At 36.6% G+C, this 18587-nt stretch overlaps 1 protein-coding gene across 12 annotated transcripts in view; it reads left to right on the top strand.

The window, feature by feature from the left end:
• Positions 1-18587, top strand: part of R3HDM1 (R3H domain containing 1) — a 55716-nt gene that overhangs the window by 681 nt on the left and 36448 nt on the right. For 10 of the 12 annotated variants that reach the window (XM_009279852.2, XM_009279792.2, XM_009279829.2 and 7 more), the window contains exons 2-6: positions 383-593; positions 8717-8758; positions 9207-9296; positions 14902-15016; positions 17580-17658. In XM_009279852.2, the coding sequence (XP_009278127.1) occupies positions 423-593; positions 8717-8758; positions 9207-9296; positions 14902-15016; positions 17580-17658 (497 nt within the window). In that variant the 5' untranslated portion in view covers positions 383-422. The remainder of the gene's footprint in view (positions 1-382; positions 594-8716; positions 8759-9206; positions 9297-14901; positions 15017-17579; positions 17659-18587) is intronic. The other 2 variants (XM_009279860.1, XM_009279808.1) reach the window with 1 other exon arrangement.

Genomic DNA, 18587 nt, shown 5'->3' with positions numbered 1-18587 from the left:
TTTTAAAATAAATTAATATGTAATTCTCTTTTCCTTTCAAATGAGAAAAGCTTCCCTTGTTTCTCTTAGAACCTAGTTTGATTCAGAGAATCTGAATGTTCAGGTGTTTATTTTAAAATACAGAAGGGAAAATCTGCAAGCGTTATCTTGTAGTGTAGCTCTTAGTTCTTGTTTGTATAGATGTCTTTTATTATAAGTCTCTTGATAAAAGTGGTTAAAAAGAAGATGATCACTCTGATACAAGACAGGAAAAAATATCGTAACAGGAGGGGAAATCCTTTTTGCAGCAAAATCATGTTTATTTTGGGTAGCTGTTTAGGTATGTAATTTTTTTAAATTAATTCAAAATTACTCAGTGATCCACTTTTTCTTTGTCCTAAAGGTTCCATATTTCTTGTAGAATTTTAAAATAACCTTTTCTAATGAGGATGTCTGATATTCTTACTGTAAAAGATGAAACTGATGCAATGAAGGGTTCAGAAGCTGAATTTAAAGATACAGACCCAGTTGAAAACCTTATAAAATCAGGAAGTCAGGAGCAGATTCAAGCGGAAAAGGATGAAAATTGTCCTGATAGCAAAAACAATATGCCGGTAAGAAGCTTTTCACTTTATTTTTCACTAGTATATCATGTTAAATAAGTCTGTGTCTTGTTCTTCTCCCCTTCTCATGATCCTCTTATGTGTTTCTTTGGTACAGGTCAGGAAAACTTGACCGGTGTTAGGGAAGCGAGTAGGATGATTATTGCTTCCTCTCTCCTCCTTTGCCCCGCTTCTCTGTTTATATTCATGTAAATATGAGTCAGTCATTTTTAATTGTTTGAAGTAGATGAGCAGTTTGCATGGGAACCAGACAATTTGTCTATATTTGTGTTTTCCTGAGTGCACATGTGAAGTTGAGTCTTTTCATTGTAGCAGAAGGGAAAAACTCTGCACTCAAGCTGTCTTTTGCTGTTGCTGAATCCTGACTGAGTTTCAGAGGCTGGGCTGTGTTAAGAATACACAATATAGTAGTAGTGTAGTTTGATCAAAACACTAAAATGTTGAGCGTTGCTTGTATGAACAAAGCACTACAGCACAGCTCAGCATGTCTGCCCTGAGTAGGGGTGACCAATCTAGGGCTCTTGAGCTATGTGCAGCTTACAAGTGGCTCAGGTGTAACTTTTACAGCAGAGCTGTACAGCATAAGGCTAAAGTAATCAGATGTAGGTAATCCAGATCCCCAGGTGTCAGAGGAATCAAGTCAGCAGAGCTCCTGAGGCCAGTAGGTCTGGGTCCTGCCCTAGCCACCAGCAGAAGGTCCAGCCCCTTTCTCCCTACATAAGTGGTGGAGTGAGCTGGTGAGCTATCATCCCGTCTTGGCTGCTAGCCAGCACTCCCCGTACCTTCCCTTTTCCTCCGTTCTTTACTGCTCGACAATTTTGGTATGTGATTTTAGGTAGGAAAGCTTAGGCAGTCCTCGTGCATACACTGAAGAGCTGATGCATACAAATGATTGGCCTTTGCAAGGTGGGAGATGTACGTATAAAGAAATTGTGGCATCAAATTTCAAGTGAGAAAGAGAGAGGGGAAATAGCATGAAAATATCTTTGGAGAACGCACCAATAAGGATGGGTTAAGAATTTATGGCAGCAGATTTAATACCTCTGAGGTTTAGTTGTGCAGTTAGTGTTTATGTTCAAGAGGTCTGAAAGATGGGTCTCTTTCACATGGGACAAACTGGCTAACTCCTGGCTGAGGCTGCCCACTTGGTCATTGAAGACTGTAAGTGTCTTAGATGAGGTGAGGAATTAAGGAAAGCAACTGAAATTTTCTGGCACAACCTAGAAAACGGGGCAAATTTCTAAGAGAAAACACAGAAGCTTGTGTTAGATAAAAATTAGTTTTCTATAGGAATTTTGTGTCTGTGGGTTAATAATAAACAATTTTCTGATAAAAATCCTGATTGGGATATGGGGTATGGCAGTATTCTCTTGTGGGTTGCAAGAACAGGACAGTAGCTTATTAGATTCTTGTTATTGAGAGTTGAGTAAAAGGTTCTTTTGGGAGTAGTTTTGTTCAAGACTAACAATTCAATATTCCACTGAGTGAAGTAAGCTCTATCTGCTGTGTTAAATTGCTTCCACATAAATCTTGTAGACCACGGTGATAACAATACAGTTTTACACTTTAATATTTGCTGGCTTTATTAAGGCTGGCATCAGTGTAAATAGATAATTTTATGGAAAAAATAAATCTTTAAAATGAAATACTTCTCTGTAACATGAGAAATAACTGCTACTGAAAAGCTGGTAGATGTTATAGCTGAGCTGATACTTTCTTTAATCAATGGAATATCCCAGTAGTGAGCCTTAAAAATTAATTTAAGGTTTATTTATTTTCATACAGTTCAGTAACTTGGAAAAATCTCATTCACATTTTCTCATTCAACAGATTTTAGCGTGGAAACTTCTATGAGACTCAAGTGGCAAATCTGCCTTCCTGCAAACAAGTGTTGCTGTATAGTCAGGCCTAGTCTAGAGAAATGAATCTGGTGCTGTCAATGGCAGTGGGGTTTGACAAAGGGGTTGGTTGCTTGGTTTTGTTCTTGTACAAGAGTAATAGCTGGTGGCTGAGATAATTATCTAGGTCCACGTGATGAACTGAACAACTGCGTAATGAAGGCTGTTTGATGGAGACAGTTTTACTGTCATCTTCATTTAGTGTTGGTGAGTGTTGTGTTTGGGAGTCTCCATCAGAATCAGAACATTGCTGTTACACGAGTAGTGTAATTAAAAACTGAGTTTGTAGGCTGAGGATGTTCATTTCCAGAGCGGTAGGAAGACAGTCAATTACAAAGTGGAACTTTGCTCATGTAAGCCCTTTGCAACAATTGAAGTCAGTGAAAGTTAATGTCACTTGTACTGTGGTCGCCGCTAGTGCAAATGTATATATATGTCATATATTTGAGGCTTCTTCATTGAAAGCATGTCTTATGCTCAAATACAAAACAAAAATTTTGGCCTGTCCATAGTAAACAAAACTAGGAACGGTAGAGGAGTCAGCAAGTGTTTAACTAATGGATGATTAAATAGTTTGACTAGTGAAATTTCACTGGATGTATTACTTTTCATTAAGTGCAGGTTAAATGTTACTGTAGTGGTGGGAAAAAGGGCAAAGGATTTGCTGAGAAATGTTAGAGAAGATTATCAAAAGCTTATTGGAATTTTTGTGTTCTTTTGTTTACTAATTGAATATATCAGAGGATGGATTGGGGAGTGGGAGTTGTATGGGGTTTGGTTTTGGCTTTACTAGCTAGTAGCTAGTTGCTTAATAGGTTTCATATCTATTGGCAAACTACAATAATATTCCTAGTACAGGTATCACTTGATTTCTGAGTTGCTATTTAACTTCTTTACAGCCAAGTAAGAAACAGGCTATGATCTTTCCTCTGTCTAAACCTATCATGGTTTGAATTCAGGTATGTTTCTGTTATCTTCACAGTTCCAGAAACTGGTGATTATATTTTGAAATGTAACTTCTGCCCTAAATTCCAGATTACTTTGAGATGATGTACGTTAGTAACCTTTTTGCTGTTGCATACACTGTTGGAGGTACAATGTGAATGAGAAAAATATCTTATTAGAGTACATGGCTAGCACTCCCAATTTCTTCAAGCAGTACGAGAATAGTATAATTGATACAGAGATTATTAGGGAAGATTTTTTGAATTGTCATGTTTTGAAGTGACCATCAAGTAACGCTTAAATGGGACTGGAATCAAGAGGCACTTGTATGAGAAGTACTTTTACAGAAGTCAAGTGCATGTCAGCACTGTAGTAGTTTTTGTGATCAAAAAGGGTTTGGTTCACCAGTCACTGTTGTCTCCCACCTTTTAATCTTATCCAGGTCAGGTGACAACATACTAATTCTGAATTAGCTGGAATACAGGGTCTGAAGTTTGTTGCCTTTGTCACTGGGTGGTGGGACAGGCAATACTTCATCAACAACATACTTTGCTGTTACAAAGTTAATGTGTCAGGAAATACTGACAAAAAATTAAATAAACAGCCTGGATTTATCTTGCAGGATAGTGCCTTTTATTCACTATTAGGAAGATTTTTTTTTTTTTAAACCAAAAAATATTTAAAATTTCCATAACAATTCATGTTGGCTTATGTATAATCCAGAAAAGGAGGTTTGTTCTTATTCTACAATCCATGCATTATGGGGGTTGGGGGGAAGAAGAATGTTAGTCTTAAATACTGTCATCTCTGCACTGAAAAATAACTGTTAATAAGTAGTTGTAAGATCCTTGATGGGATGATTATTGCCAAGGCAGTAAAAGACTGAGAGAAAGCAAGCTGCATATCACTACACATCAGGAAAAGCACTTGCAAGCTGCGGAGAGTAAAACCAAAATACTACCAACAAAAAAAGCCTCGTGGAAGGATGGAGGCTGGTGCATGAATGCATCCACTGTATGATATGGGCAAGGCAAATATTGTATTAAGCGAGTACAATTCTGGTTTGGATTTATGCTAATTAAGCAGATATCCCTGTCCTTTGGAGGAATTTGATTAATTTTTTTACTTAGCAACTAGACATCTCTCTTTCTATAAGTTTCTTCTCTCCACACACAAGCACAAACCTTTGTTTTCTCTCTCTCTGTTCCATAGCTTGAGTTCTCTGAAGCCTTTCTGTGCCTCCTACCTGGCTGTTTTGGTCTTGTCAGGATTTACCTGTCTTTGTCTCCAAAATATGTGACTTAATACTTTTTAATAGATAAATGATTGGGCAGATTCTGTTTAGTTACTTTTGAACTGTTGAAAATGCCTGTGTCAAATGGTGACACTATTTTTCCATCAGTTGTCCTCTACTGTGTCATGGAAAATTGCTGTCTCTACTCTCTAATACAGGACAGCAAGTAACCATAGACCATGCTGTTCTTTCCTTCAGTATTACAAAGCTATCTGTGGCTGTTAGGACTGTAGCCCTTAACTGGATTTAAAATTGAGACCTAATTTAGAAGAAAGGTGAAAAACTGAATGTCCGTAGAACACTCTTTGTTCAGGACTGTTATGTCATGCCTGCCCTCTGAAATGTCCAAACGGTACTTCAGAAATAGATATAGTACCTTCTCGCAAAAGCTTTCACACTTCTGAGTTTGCTGTCTTGTGCCTGACCTGTTTTTATCCAACTTGTTTAGACAGCATAGTGATGATAGAGGAAGGTGTGTAACAGCTCCAGATCTTTACTTTGTATTTAATATATGTGATCTGTGGAGGTAATTAGGAAAAAATAAAATAGGCAAATACTCCTACTGAAAGCCTGGATATATATGATTATATGTGTTTGGTAAACTCTATCTTAATTCCCTTTATATTTTGTAGTTGGAAATGAAGCATGGTAGTTGGTCTTAAAAGTTGTGGGTTTTTTGTTTTGTTTTAAAGACAAAAACCTAATCATTATTTTCATTATGCAATTGCTTGGAATACTTGCTTTTAAACACTGTCTTGAAATCATGCCCATAATGACTTTAAATGGGGCATAAATTTCTTTTTAATCTTGCTTTCATTAACACAGTGTTTTCTCAAGTCAGTAAAAGTCTTTGAGAGCTGCAAATATAAAGAAATTGCTTAATTTGCACTCACTAAGGATTACACATTCTAAAGTAGTTATAAATTGTTTTTCACAAATGGGGAACATTTATGAAAAAACACTCTGAAAAAAAAATTTGTGAAAGATGCTCTGTAGGAGCAAAACTTGATAAATGCAGAGAAATTAGGACAGAACTAAAATTCATGGACCTCAAAAGAGAGAAAATGTGCATTAACAGCTACAACATGCATTGACTACATACTGTCCTGGAATTCCAGTGGAAATGTAGTTATCCTCGGTCGGTGTGGTTTTGCCTGAGAAAGGAACTGTGCCCAATCATCTTCAAGTTTTGTGAGTGCAGTTAGTGTTGATATCACAGGACTTTGGGTTTTGTATTTCCAGGCGCAGACCTTACATCATAGGCCTTTTCTCACATGAGCTGTCCCTGCAGTCCAGCCATACCAGGCTTATTCCGGTGCTGCTTACCTGTCAAGTGTGTGATGCTTATTCCTCACAGTTACAGCTGGATGTGGGGGCTTATATTTCAGGTTTTGACATCCTTAAAGCCACGCAGGAAAGCAAGGAGTCCACACCTATCAAAGGATTGTTTTACAAGGCAGTTGTTTCTAGATAACAAGTCTTAATATGATGGGTGGGATGATGCTTATCTCATGTGTAACTTTGAGGTTTGAGTCATTTCAGTCAAGGGAGAATCCCCCTCCTACAGTGGCCCCCCAGCTCTCCCCAATGTTATTGGTGTTGGTTTGGTCCCTAAAAATTGTCAGGTGCTCATGAAATTGAGCACCACGGTATTCAAATACCTTAGTTTACTACCCTGAATGTTCTATATTGCTTTGATTAACTTATTCCTCCCATAGGTTGCAAACACCTATCTTGAAAAAAAAAATCTTTAAATGCAGCATAATTGATAGTGTCAGTTGGGTTGGCTTTCCAACCTGGAAACAGAAATGCAATTCTGCAAGCAAAATGGAAGATGAGATACAACACACGTAAAACACTTAAAGGAATGTACCATCAAACTTGTCCTATTGTGATTGAAATCTGAAAACCACATTAATTTTAAACTTTGTTACAAAGAATTCAGATTTGATAATAGGTCATTTCAATTTCAACATGTCAATTAAATTTTGAGGCATTTGCTTCACTTTATCTGTCATGAACAAACATACTTAAGTTTTGGCTGCAATGGATTCCTGAGACTTTACTGAGGTAAGGTGAGGAGGAGATACGTGCTTTGTACAGATCTTAATTAAATTTAATTATGATATGGTTCCTGCTTCCCAGCAACAATCTTTTCTCTGTTTTTTTGAAATCACTCTTCCCCCCCCCCCCACCCCTCCCCCCCACCCTCCCCCCCAAAAAAAAAGCTGAATCTGGGGTGTCTGCTTCCGTATACTCTTTTCAGTATACTGGCTTCAAAGCTTCCAAAATTTTGCAAAAGGTAAACAAGTGCCCAAGCGTAGATTCTTTTGCCTGTTGTTTTGACAGTGAACTGAGGACTTCATTGGCAGCGCTGATTTGATTTTAAGTTTACACTACTTGATTTGAACCCACCTAAGATAATTGATGCTGGAATAAGTGATATTAGGCTGGGAAATCATCCAGTTCTTGAAAGTTTAGTAGCATGTTGTAATAGAAACTTTGCCAGGGATATGCAGAGTGCCAGCTTTCAATATGCAATGTGTGCTTTCAGCATAGCTGATTGAAAGAAAAATATTTTTCAAGTAATGGCAAAACTCAAAGTCTCTGAATTGTTCCAGGTATGAGAATATTTCAACTGTCTTTGCTGCTCAAAATCTCAGCAAGCTTCCTTTAAAAAACTGATGATGAGTTTAGTTAGTTTTCAGTGCTGCTATTTAAAATCCTGTTGTATAGTGAAATGAGCTTAAATGAGCTCCCCTTCTGCAGGTCTTCAGCTAAGCTGGTGCAACATCCAAAAAAGACATTTGGGACTTGGAGAAAATGAGAGAAATAGCCGTACTTCTGCCTTTACGTGGTAGAACCCTTTACTGTAGGTTAGGTGTTCTTTTTAGCAACAAGTATGTCCTGCTAAGAAATTAAGGCATTTGATAGACATCTGCTCTTGTGAGCCTAGGGCAAGGAGGGCTGTTTTCATGTAGTTTTCAAATGGAGTTTTTATTTAGTTTCCTTCTGAAAGGATACCCCTTTCATAAAGGAGGAAATATTGTCCATTAAACAGCATTTTGAAATTATATTACCAATGTTACTTTTTCCTTACAAATATTAGGCCTGTGCTCAGTAAAACCAGTTCTATTAAAGGCTTGTCTATTCATCAGTTTTAGTTCTACAGTGAAACCAATACTTAAATTATGTTATGCCACTGTAAGTGCGTCTGTTCTTGTGTAACTGTCACAGAGGGTTGAGTTAGTTTTAACTATGCAGTTAAGAAATTGTTAAACACTCTTGTTGATTCAAATGTACCCTTTCAATCATGCATACTGTAGCAATATTCTGGTAATGCTTTTTTTTTTTAAAGAAACAATAGTACTAGAAGAAGGGATCTGGGAGGAGAAAGAGCATATTAATGCATATAAGTTACTAAATTAAAGAGAAAAAAAAAAATTTGACCAGTAGCCCATTTTAAAGTCCACTTTCATAGCTCCTAAGATGAAAGGAAAAAACTATGTGTTAACTTGCTTATGATAGGTCATCATCTGTTCCCCTGGTAGAGACAATGCTTTTTTTTTTTTCTTTTTTTATATATTTTTTCCAGGTAGGTTTCAGGAATAGGGAAAAAAAAATTTATAAAAACCATGTCACGTTGCTGAGGAAATTAGGACATGAGAATTTAAAATGTAGGACCTGGCTGAGAGAGTAAACTGCTTAGATCTTATTGAACAAGAATAATGCTTGCTTCCTGTTAAATTCCAATATCTATTCTTGATAAATGAAGAAGAGAAATCAAGGTCAAGCACAATGAAAATGGGAGAGCATATAATCCTTCAGCCAAAAGCACCTGCTGTTCCTTTCACAGATTTGACCATCATGTCAGTAATAACTGTTCAAGCTTGCTCTTATACAGACTTTTGCATTAATAAAATTGTACTATTATTTAGTGTTTAATATAAATCTTTTCTGTTGTGCCTATCATTCAGCGGCCAGTGCAGTCTTTTGGACAGACAGCAAAAAGGTCGAAGGTATGGTAGACTTGTGTGCTGGCATGCTAAGGAAGCCCTTCGTGCTTGATGAAGCTTTTTTACTTTGTGAAAAGTGCCTTTAGTTTTATTTTTTTGGCATTGAAGCTTTGTTTTATTCTGTTGGATTTTTGTCTTGCCTAGTTGTCTGCTTTTGTGGTTTGCCTTTATATTTTTGGTGGCTTTTTATTGTTATGGAGAGAAACGCTTTCCCAAAGATTTTATTTACTTTTCATTAGATGTGCTCTATTGTGCTGACAGTGCCTTCAAAAGCTGCAATTGCTTGAGTATTTTCTTCCTAAAGGAAATAATTTATTCTATTGAAAATATAAAAAATACAGTTTTCAGCCATTTTGTTTTACATAAAATGAATGGAAAAATAACGGCTTATGGTATATTTATATAAATTTTTTATAAGCCATAGTTTTTAATTTTACATACTTTCCTTTAGTCAAACACAAAGTTAAAGTTAGTTCGGAGCCTTGCTGTATGTGAAGAATATCCACCACCTCCCACAGCTGAAATATCACAGGACATCCAGGTAAAAATCACGTTACTGAAGTTTTTGAAACAATTTGAAGTAACTTACTGTTCAAAAGAAAATCTTTTGGGTACTCTTTAAATATGCAGACACCGTATGATTTTAACTCTTTTTTAATACAGCTTTAATAGAGGTGGTAATATCAGATGAAAAATTTGCTGCTTTGTTTTTCTGAACTATAATAGTTTATATCTGGGGAACAGGAAGAGGAATTTTGTTAGTTGTTTTAACTTTCTAGTGTTACAGTCCACTTGAGGCAGTCTTAAATGGCTTAAGTGCTGTTTACCATCAGTAAGACAGAAAAATTATGATTAGTATGCAGCATAATTTATCATCTTTTTATATTTAGAAAATTTAAACAGTTGTCAGTTCTGGTGTTTTAACTGAATTCCTGCATATTGGTCGTAACTGCTGGTAGTTCTATTAACGCATGCCTGAGGTATGTCTGAAGACTAATCTATTAAGATGATATAACACACTTAAAGAAGTTCCTAAATGCTAGACAAAATATGTAAAAACACTTTAGAGAATTTAAAACAAAATCTAGCTTTCCTGACTTTACCTTCATACCAGTCTGTATTTTTAAAGCAAAATACTATTACTGGTTTTAGTTCTATGTATGAATGAGGGGCATCAAAATGCTTTTCTTGCTGCTCTTTTTTCACTCCTAACAAAACTGAAATGATCCTTAGTGGCTTACTCATAAAGCATGTTGACTTATTTTTCTGTTATTTGAAAAGCTTCTCAACTGTCTTTTTGTGAAAAGTCTGGCTTTTCTCAAGAAGCAGAAGGAACCAGTAGCATAGCAGGGTGTGAGGGGGTTTTGCTGGGGGAGTGGGAATTCAGTTTTGGGGAGGGAGGGAGATTGAGAACTCATGTAGGTATTTGTCAAGCTAATTAAAATTTTGTAAGATTGAACCACAAAGTATCTAAGGTTGGTTTGGTTTTTTTTCTTGGGAAAAATGAGAAAACAGTATTTTTCGTAGTCCTTCACTAATATACCAGTATTTGAAGAGTTGACTAGAGAAATATTGAAACTGGGCCTGCTAACTTGATGAAAATCTAAGTCTTAGATTGGTATAGGCTGCAGAGTAAAAGATTAAAAGACAACAGAAAAGTTAATGCTATTTACAATGATTTACAACACTGTTGTAATGTTTTGCATAAGATGAACAAAATTGACTGAGATCTAGTTCAGGCTTAGTTGTTTAGTCTGAAACAGTAGGGTTTAACTTTCAGCCATTGTATCTAATTACAGGAAGAGAGAATCCTGATTTGATGGGCTGTTCATCCACAGTATATTTCAAACATAAGAGATGTTAGGATTTTAAAAACCTCCAGCACTGTGCAACACCATGTATTTAATGGTTTAAAATTGGACATTTATAATAAGCGTTGTCTGCAGATGACTTTTGTTACTGTGTCCTCTGGGAATCTATCCTTAGCTGCATACTGCAAGGTTCTTCTTGAAAGGAATTGCTGCAGTAGTAGGAGAGATGTAAAGGCCAGTTCTACAGAATTAATTGAATTGTGTGGTAATCTAAGTTTTCACGAAAGGAATACCATAAACCAGATTGTATATTAAGAAACAAAATTAGATCTAGCAGTGAGTTTTCTTTGGAAACAGTAATCTAGAAAAAATGGCTTATGAATCCCAATAACTATGCAAATGACTGAGAGAACAAATGTAATTCTTCCCTGTAGATTGGAGAAATGCGTGTTGAAGAGAAGAGTTAGAAGTAGGAATTTGTTACACATTCTGATGCTGGAGTGCATATCCTATCGGGCACAGGTGTTCCATGACCCTCTGTAACAACTCATACAGGCAGTTTCTTCACCCGTTTTGCATTCTTTCCCAAAGAATCTTTGGCAATGGCATGGAAGAATTCTTCTGTAAGCACCGATCGGCTGCTGGCTACCTCAAGCCCCACACTTTGAAGCGAGCAGCTGTGTGGTGCTCAGTTGCCGACTGACTGAGGTTAAACCACGACAATGATGTGTATGCATTAATTTTCCTTGGGACGTGTGGGAGGTCCAGTGGCTAGGGGAACTAAGAGACTGTCTTGCACAGCCTTCTCTGGCAGCACGAGAATAACCTCTGTGATTGCTTCCCCTTGGTGGAAAAGTCACTGCTCCGTTGTATCAGTGATTACAACTGAAAAATGGCTTCCAATTTTGTGTTCATACTTAAAATGAATTTTAAGAGTTAAGAATAAAAAAATTCAGGATAAAGTTGCTGATAATACTTAAGAATCCCCATTTTTAATGGTTAGAAAGTGTCAGCCTTGATAGGATGAAAAATACACTTAGTCAACTAGGAACTGGTGTGAGTTTTGGGATAACTCTGTAATCTTGCCTGTGACTGTTTATCAGTCACACCTTCCACACTAGTGTGTACAGCAGCTCTTAGCAAGGTAAAACTCCTAGGCACGTGCAGGTGTAGAAGTCACTTAGCAAGTCACTGCCTGCCACTGCTGGCTGCTTCTCCTAGAAGGCTATAATGAAAGACGTTGACAGACCAGACAAATTGTCTCAAGCAGAGCAATTTATTTTCTGATATACTTGTTTATTTTTTCTTGAACAATTGCAACATGAAAAAAGATACTGTTCTTACTGAGAAACCTAGGTAAGAGCTCACAAATTTTTAAGCCTTAATTGTTAAAAAGCACTGGCAGCCCTTTACTAAAAGGTGCTATGAAAGTACAAGCTTATCAATTTATTGCAGGAGGAAGAACATAACTGATTTATTTGATCTTTTATATTTGTAAATACACTAACTCTTTATTCTCTTGCTGTCCTTTGTCTAAATACCAGGTACTGGCGTTGTTCTGGTGCTGTATACTTTAACACAAAGTACGAACGCTAGCAAAGGATGATCCATTTCAGCTCTTCTTAAGGAAGGGCTGTTTTCATATGAATGGCAGTTGTTATTATGTGTGACAAGTAAATAAACCTTCAAAAGACTGAACGTTTTCTTTGGCAAAATAAAACAACCCAAAGGAGGCAGGGTTGGGGGAGAAGACCAGGGTTTGTAATGTTAGTTTGTACTGACTTGTGTAAATTCAGGTGGCTGTTGGTTTTAGAGATTCCTGGTAAAAAGACAGGTAAAGGCCCCAGGACATAGGGCATTTGAGTAATATTCTGTAATGCTTCCTGACTCTTACCTTTTTCTCAAGTGTTTTAAGCTGGAGAAATTTATCAGGTTTTGATGGTTTTGGGGGTTTTGCTTTTTGTTTGCCTTTTTCTTGTTTAATCAGGATTGGTGACAATTTCTTCTGCTACAGTGAGGACTTCAGATAGGTGATCTGAGTTACAGCGAAGAGTCTGTTAAATCAGTATGACAGCAGAGACCCACTGCAAACAGGGTGGGATTAAAAGAATTTTAGGAACTAGAAGTTAAAAGATTTTTCGGCAGCTTTCCAGTCAAGTAGGTCATATTTAATTAGATGCTACAGTTTTTATAGCATGAAATCACAAGAAAGTGCCCTTTGGTACACAGTTCTGTTGTATCACACTTTGAAGTAGAATTGGTGGTAGTAGTAGAACTGGCTGTTCAGATGGCTATTCCTTTTTTAGCTCTTGTTGGGAAAAGAAGTATGAAAATGATTACTTGCTGAAATCCTTTGAATAAACTATTGCTGTATGCTTTTACTTGGGATGAGTTTAGAATATGTAGTCAATCAATTTTCTAGTGAAGGAAAATCAGAGTATGAAAATTTCCTTAATTTACTGATAGTTTTGTAGAGTATTATTGTAAAATGGAGAACAACATAGTGGTGGATCCAAGTCAGAAATAATTTCTTAGTAAGACATAAACATGTTTCTTTCTTTTTCAAATAACTGTTATGCAGCTACTAGGTGAACAGTAGGTGTAATGAACTTTGTAGTGACAAATAAGTTGCTCATTTGAATTATATTCAGGTTTATGAGGTGAGGAATGCAAAGATTTGTTTTGGACTCAGGTTTGTAGAAAGACTAGGAAAAAAATTATACAAAAGAGTTCATTATTAGTGATTGGTAATGGTTTTTATCAGACTCGGTTATAGCTAATCTCATAAAAGCTGAGAAGTCTTCACACTTGTAATGCTGTTTTGCAGGGTGCTCATAAATTAATAAGTTTAATTAGAACATTTAATGTGGGGAAAAATCATAATGAAAGGGAGAGCTGATAAAACTATCGGCTAAACTTTTTTTTCTCATTTGAAAAAGCTGTTACTCAAAAAATGCATATTGAAGCTAGTTTTTGACCATTAGTATATCTCATTATTATTAGTATATCTCATTAGTATAGGGTTCCCGTTGCCCAGCTCTGAAGTGACCAAGGTAGAGAGAGCAGTTTGGTGTGCTAGGGCAGGGAGGAGTATTACTGCAGGTTGTGCAAGGATGTGTTTGCGTGTGAAACAGTCTTTAGCCTTGGTGAATCCTGACTATATTTAACTCTGGCCAGCTTACATGAGTGAGATCAAGTCTGTGGAATGACACATGAGGAGAGGCTTAGAGCACGTGCCTGGATATGGGTAAGAATAGGTTTGAAGGAAGAGTGAGGACTTGCATGGGAAAGGATTAGGTGCAGGACAGAAGAGTGATAGGCAAGAATGGATGAGGGGCAGGTTCTTTGGGTTGGGAAGGATCAGATATTCTCAGGTGGGTGGGGTGACAGCATCAACTCATTTGGCATCTGGGGGAGCAAAATTGACATTCGAGGGAGTTAAAGGTAAAAGGTAATGGGGGAGTCTTACTCTTACAGGACTTTGCCACTCCTCTTGGAGCCATTCAGACACATGGTGTCTCCATTTCCCGCTACCTCCTCTGTTTTTGCTGTCTGAAATACGTTAGTCCTTCACTACAATCTTGTAAAGAGGCATGAAAAACAAATAACAATCTTCCACTATTCAGGGGACCATTATGTCACTATAATTTCAAAGGGAAGTTCTTTTTTGCTGTATTTGGGAAACAGGTTTTATGATAATTCACCTACTTGTATAAAAACATGGATTTTGAGATGGTTACACGCAAAGCTCCTCTGTCAAAATATACAGGAAGTTAAGAATCTAAGCCTTGATGAAGTAAGGTTTGCAAATTTTGCCTTGATATATTGTACTGTAAATATTTCCCTTTTTTGTGGATCTGGGAATGCTGGTCTGTCTTAGATTGAAACATTTGTTGTGTTGGTTTTTTTTTCTTGGTATAAACCAAATTGAAACTTGAAACAAGCTTTTATAGTCAAGAACTGTGAAGAATGGGGGGAAAAAAGCATCGTGGATGATGCGTTACTTAAAAATTTATACATCTGAAAAACTGGAATATTTTCATATTTGTATCAAATAAGATACTTTGGATTCATTTTGAAATAGTATTCAGGGCCTGGAAGTGTGTGTAAATTCTAAAATGTGTATGGTACTTTCTATGCCTTCTATAGTTTTTGATTTACTGATAAATAATTTCATTTTGTGGCTGCGTAAAGTACATGTGGGATCAGGAAGAATATGAAGGCAATTAGTTTCCTTGTTACTTCTTTATTTTGCAGGTAATATAATACAAAACATTTCTCCTGCAGGTATTGTTTGAAATAATTTCTGTGATGACTGATTTTTACTTTTGACAGGAGAAAATTCAGATCCAGTTGTCACAGTCTTTTGAAAAAGAAGAAAAGCCTGCAAAAGATGAAATGGAAAAGGAAAAATCCAGTGATAAACTGCCCAGAAAAATGTTATCAAGAGGTTTGCTATCTGTCATTGTGCTTTTAAATGTACTGTGTAGATAAAGAATATTTAGAGAAAATACAGTTTGCTTCCAGGTCATCGTTGCATAAACACTGCTTTTTTTTAGCAAATGAAGCAAACAGATCAGACATCTTTGAGCTGGAGAAGGAATTGGTCCCAGAGGATACAGTGCTTTCGAGGCTTCATCAAACACATGTACTTCAGCAAATGCTTTTCCTTTCTCACCTGTCTAGCTATGCAGACCAGCATAAAAGCAATTGTGTTGCCTCAGTTGCGTCCAAGTGTTCTTTGGAAAACTGACTTTATTAGTCAGTAGAAGTTATTACTTTATTCCTAGACTTTGTTTTTACAGGATTTGTGAAACTTAAGTGAGAATGACAGCTACCTTTGTACTTTTTCTGATCTTTATTCAACAGAAGTTAATGTTCTTGTTTGTTTATTTTACTTTTGATAGTATCTAGAATTTTTTTATAAAGTTTTGGAACAAGGGTGTGGAAATACATAAGTAAAATGACAAGTATTATATTTCCACTTTAATATTCCTGCATTCTGGATTGAAGATCTGTTCTATCTGCTGAAAATCTTTGTTTTTTCACCTGAAATAGAATTGTAAAATTAATGATGTAAGCCTGTCTCTGTCCATGTTACCTAATGCCTCCTAAAGGTAGAAGACTTTATGCATTTAAGTTGGCAAATCATTGTACAGCTTTTGCTTTAAATAAAGGATCTAGAATGTTTGTCTAAACATCTTAGATCAACCAGTGTGTAGGAAATATCTTTAAAGCTAGAATTCTTTTTGAAACAGGTAGTGCTTGTCCATCTTGTGTCCCTCAATTCCATAAGGCCTTCCTCATGTGGCATTTCAGTGATCTTGTCCCAGCTGGCAGCTGGGTATTTGTGAAATAAGAAGCGCTGGGATGGAGAACTTAACTACATTTATAAATCTCAGTCTTTGAAATGATGCCTTAAAAGAAATGGGGTGTTCTTTCAGAGCTAACTTGCTCAACCTTTAAAGTACATGCCCACCTTCTAAAATTAAGGAAAAAACCCACACCACACCCCACACACACACCCCTAAAAAAAAAAAAAATACCCAACATGTTAGGTAATGATGAGGAGTTGAGAGCAAAGTGACAGAATGCCTAAGGTAGAGGTAGCTGTTCTAAATTCACCCAGTATCTCCTCTGGAGGTTAATTACTTCCCAATTTAGGATGTGCCAAAATAGAAAATGATGGAATTTAAGCATCAGTCTTCTAGTAATTATAACTAAATTATTGTTCACTTGCAAATTAAGAAAATAAAAGTAAATAATTATTCGATCTTAAAGTTGTTTTACCAGGCATACTCTCCCACTTCCCCCCCCAAGAATCAAAAGTAATCCAAACCATAAATGCACAAAATTGCTTGGTTTCATTTACACTCTCTTGATAATATATGGGCAGGATTGATAGTATAACAAGCTTTGCAGATAAAGGAATCCACTATCATTCTTCTTTAGGGAACTAGAGATTACCTGTTCTCAGGTAGACTTGGATTTTAGGTCTTATTTTTGAAGACTGGACACTTTGGTCACCCAGTTTCCCACTATGTCAAGAGGCTGCTCTGCTGGCACTGTTGCTTCTAATGAAAAAACCTGCATAGATTCTGTCTCCACTGAATCCTACCCTTCTTTGTGCAGTAGTCCCCTCATTGCTGATAGAAGCTAATTTGCAATGACTGCTTTCCATACTGACCACAAAAAGACCTGGAACAGCTAGGACCTAGGCATAAGTTTGAGCTGTGCCTAACTTGAGACTATAGGTTAACATGTAAGTAGTTCTTGGAAGAAATCTAGTTCCAAAAATATTGTTAAAACACCTATAGCTTTGAATTCTAAGACCTGGAACTCTGGAAGGTGCTCATGTAAGGGGAGATTTGGTGTTAAATCATTTCTTTCAGTGATAGATTTTAGAGAACAAAATGTAACTTTGAATACTTTGTTTCACTGAAACCAGAAAGGAGGCAGAAGGTTGTGAGACTTTTTGAAAACTTCTAAACGTTTTCTTGTGAAAACAAAGCCTAACAGAACAAGGATTTTTAATAATACAAAATAACATTTGTGAAGGTTAAACTATTACATTCGGAATTACAGTATTTCTTTGGGCAACATCCAGTAATTCTGTAGACCAGCTGCTGGTCCACAGAAGTCTATACAACAGTGCAATGTAGTATATTGAGAAAACTTGGAAGATTGATGGAAATCAGGTGACTCAAGGTGATACACTGCTTCAAAATATATAGCAATTTTTAATAGAATGGCAGTGTTACCAAAGCTTTTGCTTCTGCATTACACCTGATTTAGGGGATTGGAGGGTGATGTTGGGTTTTCTGTTTTGTTTTTCACTTGTGAGCCTTTTCCCTGGAAAACGGAAGTGTTTAATTTTGGGAATAGCATGCCTAATAGTTATATAGTATTGATCCATAAACAGTATGTTCAGAACAGTTTCTTCAGCAATAATTGGAAAAAAATATTAGTGTTTTTTCAAAGTGTAATTTTGCTCTCTTCCCCTTCACCCTTAGATTCCAGCCAAGAGTATACAGATTCCACTGGTATAGATCTTCATGAATTTTTAGTAAATACATTAAAAAACAATCCCAGGTAAGCATCAGTAATGTCAACTTTCTGGTTTTCTTTCTTGTTGTTGCCTGAGGTGTTACACCACCTGGGTTTTTTTGTTATTTTTTTCCCCCCTCTTAAATGTCTAACACTACATGTCAGTTATTTAGGATGAGATTTTGTTGTGCAGGCTGTCTGAAACACCAATCCATTGTAACTTGTGCGTTATATGAACAGAGGTACAGGACATTGAAATGGTTTAAATGCTTTAATGTTTAATAGGCAAGTAATGAGTTCTGTCTGTGCAGTTCTTTCCCTGAAGGGACTCTAATACTATGTCTCTAAAACTTGTACTCTCTTAGCGTCTGCTTGTTAGAGACTAAACTGCCTTCTTTTACTTTAATCTGCCTTGCACTGAATTTATAGACTAAGGAATTTTTTTTTCAAGCGGTACCATATAACCATAGTTAGAGATATACACCTTCACTCTGCACATCAGGAAGCCAAATCTGACCTAATTCAAGTCCATCATTTATTAGCAACAGAGTTGACATGGTTCTGTTCCTTTGAGGTTTGCAGTATGTTGCTGTCTGTCTTGTTTGTTCTTTTCCTCCATGGGGTTTCATACTAGGTCTGTGGCTATATGTACAAGGCAAGAAATTAACTCGGTGGCATTGTGCTGCTGTCGCAAAAGCTATTCCACTGCAACTGGTTATTCATTCATATTATAGTTATGATTTCGAATGTGGTAATTTATTGGGATTCCGTTTTATTGGCAAAAAATGTAAAATGAGCTGTAATAAGGGGCCAACAGCATTTTGTCCTATAGAGTAAAATTAGAAAGTGCGCACCTCTGCTAGACTCTTACATTGTTCCGATTTGAAGTCATAAAGCATCCCAATGCAAATAAGAAATTGTAGGTGAAGGTCTGCTGTGGGTTTACATGTGCAGTAACTGGGGTGCTTAGTTAT

This window comes from Aptenodytes forsteri, unplaced genomic scaffold, assembly GCF_000699145.1.
Source record: "Aptenodytes forsteri isolate BGI_AS27 unplaced genomic scaffold, ASM69914v1 Scaffold11, whole genome shotgun sequence".
NCBI lineage: Eukaryota > Metazoa > Chordata > Aves > Sphenisciformes > Spheniscidae > Aptenodytes > Aptenodytes forsteri.
Note: the sequence above shows the minus strand (reverse complement) of the source record. Positions and strands in the feature narration are given on the sequence as shown.